Source organism: Mustelus asterias, unplaced genomic scaffold (assembly GCF_964213995.1).
Source record: "Mustelus asterias unplaced genomic scaffold, sMusAst1.hap1.1 HAP1_SCAFFOLD_4921, whole genome shotgun sequence".
Taxonomy (NCBI): domain Eukaryota; kingdom Metazoa; phylum Chordata; class Chondrichthyes; order Carcharhiniformes; family Triakidae; genus Mustelus; species Mustelus asterias.
The window spans coordinates 1-10,000 of record NW_027594864.1 but is presented as its reverse complement, the minus strand read 5'-3'; the positions used below and the strand labels follow the sequence as shown (position 1 = coordinate 10,000).

Sequence of the window (10,000 nt, the reverse complement as noted above, 5' to 3'; positions counted from 1 at the left end):
GATCATGGAGGTTAGGGTGATGGCCAACTATGGGGGGTCGGGGAGTTTATAGCAGAATGATGGCCAACTATGGGGGGGATGGGTGGGGGAATGATGGAATTTAGGGTGATGGCCAACTATGGGGGCTAATAGAATTTATGACAAGATGGTGGCCAACTATAGGCAGGATCATGGCATTGAGGGTGATGGCCAACTATGGGAGTCATGGGGTTTATGGCAAAATGATGGTCAACTATAGGCGGGATCATGGAGTTTAGGGTGATGGCCAACTATGGGAGTCATGGGGTTTATGGCAGAATGATGGTCAACTACAGGTGGGATCATGGAGTTTAGGGTGATGGCCAACTATGGGAGTCATGGGGTTTATGGCAGAATGATGGCCAACTATAGGCGGGATCATGGAGTTTAGGGTGATGGCCAACTATGGGCGGGGGATCAGGGAGTTTATGGGATGGCGCTGGCCAACATTGGCGGTTGGCGACTTGGCCAACTACGAGACTAAGAAGTTGAAAGCATTGGCCAACTCTTGGGATGGGAGTGTTGGCCAACCACGGGAATTGGGAATGGAGGGTGGGCCTTGGCTGATGACCGTGGGATTGGGGGGGGGGGGGGTGTTGACTCATCATGTCGGTTTGGGGGGGGGGGGGGGGGAGTCGAAGGTCCTTGGCCATCCGTGGCAGTTAGCAGGAACGTGGCCCCATGCCCTCCCCCGGCTCACTCACCTGCCTGTCGGGCTGGTCCAGCTGGATGGCAGTCTCCGTCTCCTGCCAGATCTGGGCATGGAAAGGCTCCAGTAGTTGGCGCTGCAGGTCCACGATAGCCTTGTTTACATCTCCGCCATTCATGTAGAGCGCCTGTAGCACCTCGTCACGCCCCAGGAAGCCCATCTCCCGGATCTCTCGAAACTCGGGTACAAAGAGGGAGAGACTGGTCACCACACCGGCTCCTCATGGCAGTCCCACTGCAAACCTCCCCCCCCTCCTCCTCTTCCCCCCCCCACACCACTGGCTGCTCCGCCAACCTCTCCCTGAATCACTCATTCACGACCTTTTGTAGATCCTTGCGGTCTTGGGCAGAGCAGGAGCCCCAGATCAAGCTGTGATACAACCAGAAAGAATGCTTTCTATGGGGCATCTGTAAAAGTTGGAGAGTCGTAGCTGACATTCCAAATTTCCTTAGTCTTCTGAGAAAGTAGAGGCGTTGGTGGAGCTTTCTTAACTATAGTGTCGGCATGGGGGGGACCAGGACAGGTTGTTGGTGATCTGGACTCCTAAAAACCTGAAGCTCTCGAACCCTTTCTACTTCGTCCCCGTTGATGTAGACAGGAGCATGTTCTCCTTTAAGCTTCCTGAAGTCGATGACAATCTCCTTTGTTTTGTTGACATTGAGGGAGAGATTATTGTTGCTGCACCAGTTCACCAGATTCTCGATCTCATTCCTGTACTCTGTCTCGTCATTGTTTGAGATCCGACCCACTACGGTGGTGACATCAGCAAACTTGAAAATGGAATTGGAGGGGAATTTGGCCGCACAGTGATGGGTGTATAAGGAGCTATAAAGTAAAGGGCAGAAACATCAGCAGCACAGAGACACAGAGGGATCTGGGTGTACAGGTACACAGGTCACTGAAAGTGGCATCGCATAGCGAAGAGCATTGTCGGGCAATACAGCAGGATATAGATAGGCTGGAAAATTGGGCGGAGAGGTGGCAGATGGAGTTTAATCCGGATAAATGCGAAGTGATGCATTTTGGAAGAAATAATGTAGGGAGGAGTTATACAATAAATGGCAGAGTCATCAGGAGTATAGAAACACAGAGGGACCTCGGTGTGCAAGTCCACAAATCCTTGAAGGTGGCAACACAGGTGGAGAAGGTGGTGAAGAAGGCATATGGTATGCTTGCCTTTATAGGACGGGGTATAGAGTATAAAAGCTGGAGTCTGATGATGCAGCTGTATAGAACGCTGGTTAGGCCACATTTGGAGTACTGCGTCCAGTTCTGGTCGCCGCACTACCAGAAGGACGTGGAGGCGTTAGAGAGAGTGCAGAGGAGGTTTACCAGGATGTTGCCTGGTATGGAGGGTCTTAGCTATGAGGAGAGATTGGGTAGACTGGGGTTGTTCTCCTTGGAAAGACGGAGAATGAGGGGAGATCTAATAGAGGTGTACAAGATTATGAAGGGTATAGATAGGGTGAACAGTGGGAAGCTTTTTCCCAGGTCGGAGGTGACGATCACGAGGGGTCACGGGCTCAAGCTGAGAGGGGCGAAGTATAACTCAGACATCAGAGGGATGTTTTTTACACAGAGGGTGGTGGGGGCCTGGAATGCGCTGCCAGGTAGGGTGGTGGAGGCAGGCACGCTGACATCGTTTAAGACTTACCTGGATAGTCACATGAGCAGCCTGGGAATGGAGGGATACAAACGATTGGTCCAGTTGGACCAAGGAGCGGCACAGGCTTGGAGGGCCGAAGGGCCTGTTTCCTGTGCTGTACTGTTCTTTGCAGGTGGAGAAGGTAGTCAAGAAGGTATACGGCATGCTTGCCTTCATCGGCCGGGGTATTGAGTTTAAAAATTGGCAAGTCATGTTGCAGCTTTATAGAACCTTAGTTCGGCCGCACTTGGAATATAGTGTTCAATTCTGGTCGCCACACTACCAGAAGGATGTGGAGGCTTTGGAGAGGGTACAGAAAAGATTTACCAGGATGTTGCCTGGTGTGGAGGGCATTAGCTATGAGGAGAGGTTGGAGAAACTCGGTTTGTTCTCACTGGAGCGACGGAGGTTGAGGGGAGACCTGATAGAAGTCTACAAGATGATGAGGGGGAGGGGATAGGGTGAACAGTTGGAAGCTTTTTCCCCAGGGCAGAAATTACAATTACAGGGGGCACAGGTTCAAGATAAGGTGGGAAAGGTTCAGTGGAGGTGTGCGGGGGAAGAATCTTTACACAGAGGGTGGTGGGGGCCTGGAATGCACTGCCAAGGAGGTTCATAAGTTCATAAGAAATAGGAACGGAATTCGGCCCATCGAGTTAGCTCTGCCTTCCAATCACGGCTGATAGGTTCCTCATCCCCATAACCCTTCAACCCCATTACCAATTAAAAATCTGTCTAACACCTCCTGAAGGTTACTCTCTGTCCCAGCATCCATCGCACTTTGGTCGAGCAAATTCCACAGATTGAGGTGATTCATTTTGGTAGGACTAATTTAAATGTGGATTACAGGGTCAAAGGTAGGGTTCTGAAGACTGTGGAGGAACAGAGAGATCTTGGGGTCCATATCCACAGATCTCTAAAGGTTGCCACTCAAGTGGATAGAGCTGTGAAGAAGGCCTATAGTGTGTTCGCTTTTATTAACAGGGGGTTGGAGTTTAAGAGCCGTGGGGTTATGCTGCAACTGTACAGGACCTTGGTGAGACCACATTTGGAATATTGTGTGCAGTTCTGGTCACCTCACTATAAGAAGGATGTGGAAGCGCTGGAAAGAGTGCAGAGGAGATTTACCAGGATGCTGCCTGGTTTGGAGGGTCGGTCTTATGAGCAAAGGTTGAGGGAGCTAGGGCTGTTCTCTCTGGAGCGGAGGAGGCTGAGGGGAGACTTAATAGAGGTTTATAAAATGATGAAGGGGATAGAACATAAGAACATAAGAAATAGGAGCAGGAGTAGGCCATCTGGCCCCTCGAGCCTGCCCCGCCATTCAATAAGATCATGGCTGATCTGACGTGGATCAGTACCACTTACCCGCCTGATCCCCATAACCCTTAATTCCCTTACCGATCAGGAATCCATCCATCCGCGCTTTAAACATATTCAGCGAGGTAGCCTCCACCACCTCAGTGGGCAGAGAATTCCAGAGATTCACCACCCTCTGGGAGAAGAAGTTCCTCCTCAACTCTGTCCTAAACCGACCCCCCTTTATTTTGAGGCTGTGCCCTCTAGTTTTAACTTCCTTACTAAGTGGAAAGAATCTCTCCGCCTCCACCCTATCCAGCCCCCGCATTATCTTATAAGTCTCCATAAGATCCCCCCTCATCCTTCTAAACTCCAACGAGTACAAACCCAATCTCCTCAGCCTCTCCTCATAATCCAAACCCCTCATCTCCGGTATCAACCTGGTGAACCTTCTCTGCACTCCCTCCAATGCCAATATATCCTTCCTCATATAAGGGGACCAATACTGCACACAGTATTCCAGCTGCGGCCTCACCAATGCCCTGTACAGGTGCATCAAGACCTCCCTGCTTTTATATTCTATCCCCCTCGCGATATAGGCCAACATCCCATTTGCCTTCTTGATCACCTGTTGTACCTGCAGACTGGGCTTTTGCGTCTCATGCACAAGGACCCCCAGGTCCCTTTGCACGGTAGCATGTTTTAATTTGTTTCCATTGAGATAGTAATCCCATTTGTTATTATTTCCTCCAAAGTGTAGATAGATAGAGTGAACGTTCAAAGACTGTTTCCTCGGGTGGATGGAGCTATTACAAGGAGGCATAACTATAGGGTTCGTGGTGGGAGATACAGGACGGATATCAGAGGTAGGTTCTTTACTCAGAGAGTGGTTGGGGTGTGGAATGGACTGCCTGCAGTGATAGTGGAGTCAGACACTTTAGGAACATTTAAGCGGTTATTGGATAGGCACATGGAGCACACCAGGATGATAGGGAGTGGGATAGCTTGATCTTGGTTTCAGATAAAGCTCGGCACAACATCGCGGGCCGAAGGGCCTGTTCTGTGCTGGACTGTTCTATGTTCTATTCACAACCCGTTTCTCCTCCAACTCTGTTTGAAACTTGCAACCCCTTATCCCCAGACTGTGACGTCTCGTCCTCGAATGTCCCACAACAGGAAGCATCCGCTCCACGTCAACTTTATCCAGACCTTTATCATCTGGTACATCTCACATATACCTCCATATGAATAAATATGTCTACCTCCACAGAAATCATCCTTTCTGGGTGTATCACAGCTTGGTCTGGGGCTCCTGCTCTGCCCAAGACCGCAAGGAACTACAAAAGGGTTGTGAATGTAGCCCAATCCATCACCAGCCTCCCATCCATTGACTCTGTCTACACTTCCCGCTGCCTCGGGGAAAAGCAGCCGGCATAATTAAGGACCCCACGCACCCCGGACATTCTCTCTTCCACCTTCTTCCCTCGGGAAAAAGATACAAAAGTCTGAGGTCACGGACCGACCGACTCAAGAACAGCTTCTTCCCTGCTGCTGTCAGACTTTTGAATGGACCGACCTCGCATTAAGTTGATCTTTCTCTACACCCTGGCTATGACTGTAACACTGCATTCTGCACTCTCTCCTTTCCTTCTCTATGAACGGTATGCTTTGTCTGTGTAGCGCGCAAGAAACAATACTTTTCACTGTATGTTAATACATGTGACAATAACAAATCAAATCAAATGTGATCTCCCCTCATTCTTCTAAACTCCAGAGGCCTAAACTGTTCAATCTCTCTCTTGATACGGCAACCACCCATCTCTGGAATCAATCTTGTGAATCTCTTCCACACTGCCTCCAAATCCCCGACATCTTTCCCCAAAAACAGGCACCAAAACTGTGCACAATACTCCAGGTGCAGTCTCACCAATGCCTTGTATAGTTGCAACAATACTTCCTTGCATTTATATTCTATTCCTTTAACTATAAATGCCAATATTCCGTTCACTTTTTCTATTATCTGCTGTACCTGCATGCCAGGGTCCTGTAACTCATGGACAAGGACACCCAGATCCCTCTGCACCAAGGCACCCCAAAGTATCTCCCCATTTAGATAATAGGTCCCCTCCTCCGCAACCCACACCCCTCCCCCCCAACCCTTCCCTCAACCAAACCCTAACCCTCTGTCCCTTCCCTCCCTCTTTGGACCCTCACTCTTAACCCCTTTCCCTCTGAGCGCCACCCTCAATCTCCCCCCCCCCGTCTCCACTCTATATCACTCTGCCAATCCACCGAACCTACACATCTTTGGACACTAAGGGACAATTTAGCACGGCCAATCCACCCTAACCTGCACATCTTTGGACACTAAGGGACAATTTAGCATGGCCAATCCACCCTAACCTGCACATCTTTGGACACTAAGGGACAATTTAGCACGGCCAATCCTCCCTAACCTGCACATCTTTGGACACGAAGGGACAATTTAGCACGGCCAATCCACCTAACCCGCACATCTTTGGACACTAAGGGACAAATTAGCATGGCCAATCCACACTAACCTCCAGATCTTTGGACACTAAGGGGCAATTTAGCACGGCCAATCCACCCTAACCCGCACATCTTTGGACACTAGGGGACAATTTAGCATGGCCAATCCATCCTAACCTACACATCTTTGGACACTAAGGGACAATTTAGCACGGCCAATCCACCCTAACCTGCACATCTTTGGACACTAAGGGACAATTTAGCATGGCCAATCCCCCTAACCAGCACATCTTTGGACACGAAGGGACAATTTAACGCGGCCAATCCACCCTAACCTGCACATCTTTGGACACTAAGGGACAATTTTAGCACGGCCAATCCACCCTAACCTGCACATCTTTGGACACTAAGGGACAATTTTAGCACGGCCAATCCACCCTAACCTGCACATTTTTGGACACTAAGGGGTAATTTAGCACGGCCAATCCACCCTAACCTGCACATCTTTGGACACTACGGGACAATTTTAGCATGGCCAATCCACCCTAACCACATCTTTGGACACTAAGGGACAATTTAGCATGGCCAATCCACCTAACCTGCACATCTTTGGACACTAAGGGACAATTTAGCATGGCCAATCCACCCTAACCTGCACATCTTTGGACACTAAGGGACAATTTAGCACGGCCAATCCACCTAACCTGCACATCTTTGGACACTAAGGGGCAATTTTAGCATGGCCAATCCACCCTAACCTGCACATCTTTGGACACTAAGGGACAATTTTAGCATGGCCAATCCACCCTAACCTGCACATCTTTGGACACTACGGGACAATTTTAGCATGGCCAATCCACCCTAACCACATCTTTGGACACTAAGGGACAATTTAGCATGGCCAATCCACCCTAACCTGCACATCTTTGGACACTAAGGGGCAATTTTAGCATGGCCAATCCACCCTAACCTACACATCTTTCAGACTGTGGGAGGAAACCGGAGCACCCGGAGGAAACCCACGCAGACACGGGGAGAACGTGCAGACTCCGCACAGACAGTGACCCGAGCTGGGAATGGAACCCGGGTCCCTGGCGCTGTGAGGCAGCAGTGCCAACCCGCTGTGCCCCCCTCACCATGCCTCCGCCCCCCCCCAGCGGGACTTACCTTGCAGGCCCGTGTCCTCACGCACTCGCGCACAGCCTCCTCGAAGTCCCCGCCGCAGTCCAGCCAGGCTTCCCGGGCCTCTCCCTGAGTGACGGGGCCCACCTCGTCCTCGGGCCCAGCCTGGCCCTCCTGGGAGGCCAGCTCAGCGATGCTGGACAGCACCTGGGGCAGGTCCGCCTGCAGCCAGGACAGGGGGTCCTCCCCTCCGCAGCACTGCAGGGCACAGAACACCTCCTCCGGACTCCAGCCCTGCTCCTCACCCTTCTGTCAACGCAAAGAACAAAGAGAATTACAGCACAGGAACAGGCCCTTCGGCCCTCCAAGCCTGCACCGACCATGCTGCCCCGACTGAACTAAAACCCCCTACCCTTCCGGGGACCAGATCCCTCTATTCACATCCTATTCATGTATTTGTCCATAAGAACATAAGAACTAGGAGCAGGAGTGGGCAATCTGGCCCCTCGAGCCTGCTCCGCCATTCAATAAGATCACGGCTGATCTTTCCGTGGACTCAGCTCCACTTACCCGCCCGCTCACCATAACCCTTCATTCCTTCAAAAATCTATCCATCCTTGCCTTAAAAACATTCAATGAGGGAGCCTCAACTGGGCAGGGAATTCCACAGATTCACAACCCTTTGTGTGAAGAAGTTCCTCCTCAACTCAGTCCCAAATCTGCTCCCCCTTATTTTGAGGTCATGCCCCCTAGTTCTAGTTTCACCCGCCAGTGGAAACAACTTCCCTGCTTCTATCTTATCTATTCCCTTCATCATCTGATATGTTTCTATAAGATCTCCCCTCATTCTTCTGAATTCCAATGAGTATAGCCCCAGTCTACTCAGTCTCTCCTCATAAGCCAACCCTCTCAACTCCGGGATCAACCTAGTGAATCTCCTCCGCACCCCCTCCAGTGCCAGTATATCCTTTCTCAAGTATGGAGACCAAAACTGTACACAGTACTCCAGGTGTGGCCTCACCAGCACCTTATACAGCTGCAACATAACCTCGCTGTTTTTAAACTCCATCCCTCTCGCAATGAAGGGCAAATTTCCATTTGCCTTCTTAATTACCTGCTGCACCTGCAAACCAACTCCTTGAGATTCCTGCACAAGGACACCCAGGTCCCTCTGCACAGCAGCATGCTGCAATTTTTTACCATTTAAATAATCGTCCATTTTGCGGTTATTCCGACCAAAATGGATGACCTCACATTTACCAACATTGTACTCCATCTGCCAGACCCTCGCCCACTCACTTAGATTATCTATATCCCTTTGCAGACTTTCAGCATCCTCTGCACACTTTGCTCTTCCACCCATCTTAGTGTCATCTGTGAATTTTGACACACTACACTTGGTCCCCAACTCCAAATCATCTCTGTAAATCGTAAACAATTGCGGTCCCAACACTGATCCCTGAGGCACACCACTAGTCACTGATCGCCAACCAGAAAAACACCCATTTACCCCCACTCTTTGCTTTCTGTTAGCTAGTCAATCCTCTGTCCATGCTGATACATTACCCATAACACCGTGCACCTTTATCTTATGTAGCAGTCTTTGGTGCGGCTCCTTGTCAAATGCCTTCTGGAAAACCAGATACACCACATCCACAGGTTCCCCATTGTCCACTGCACATGTAATGTTCTCAAAGAATTCCACCAAATTAGTCAAACATGACCTGCCCTTCATGAACCCATGCTGCATCTTACCCATGGGACAATTTAGCATGGCCAATCCACCTAACCTGCACATCTTTGCACACTAAGGGACAATTTAGCACGGCCAATACACCCTAACCTGCACATCTTTGGACACTAAGGGACAATTTAGCACGGCCAATCCACCTAACCTGCACATCTTTGGACACTAAGGGACAATTTAGCATGGCCAATCCACCCTAACCTGCACATCTTTGGACACTAAGGGGCAATTTAGCACGGCCAATCCACCTAACCTGCACATCTTTGGACACTAAGGGACAATTTAGCATGGCCAATCCACCCTAACCTGCACATCTTTGGACACTAAGGGACAATTTAGCATGGCCAATCCACCCTAACCTGCACATCTTTGGACACTAAGGGACAATTTAGCATGGCCAATCCACCCTAACCTGCACATCTTTGGACACTAAGGGCAATTTAGCACGGCCAATCCACCCTAACCTGCACATCTTTGGACACTAAGGGACAATTTAGCATGGCCAATCCACCCTAACCTGCACACCTTTGGACACTAAGGGGCAATTTAGCATGGCCAATCCACCTAACCTGCATATCTTTGGACACTAAGGGGCAATTGAGCATGGCCAATCCACCCTAACCCGCACATCTTTGGACACTAAGGGACAATTTAGCACGGCCAATCCACCCTAACCTGCACATCTTTGGACACTAAGGGGCAATTTAGCACGGCCAATCCCCCTAACCTACACATCTTTCGGACTGTGGGAGGAAACCGGAGCACCCGGAGGAAACCCACGCAGACACGGGGAGAACGTGCAGACTCCGCACAGACAGTGACCTGAGCCGGGAATCGAACCCGGGTCCCTGGCGCTGTGAGGTAGCAGCACTAACCCACTCTGCCGCACACTTGTGACGAGTGAATGGGCGTGGGCTAGCAAGGCCGAGGGGCTGAACGGCCCTGTTCCCGATCCAAGATGGCAGCCGACTCA

The 10,000-nt window shown here is 50.4% G+C and overlaps 1 protein-coding gene across 1 annotated transcript; it reads right to left on the bottom strand.

The window, feature by feature from the left end:
* Positions 1–722: 722 nt before the first annotated feature.
* On the bottom strand, positions 723–7,589 carry LOC144491286 (E3 ubiquitin-protein ligase RNF31-like; the record flags this gene model as incomplete). Its single annotated transcript, XM_078208961.1, has 2 exons — positions 723–905; positions 7,326–7,589. Coding segments are annotated over 2 exons (447 nt in total), but the record flags the coding sequence as incomplete, so codon positions are not given.
* Positions 7,590–10,000: the final 2,411 nt, after the last annotated feature.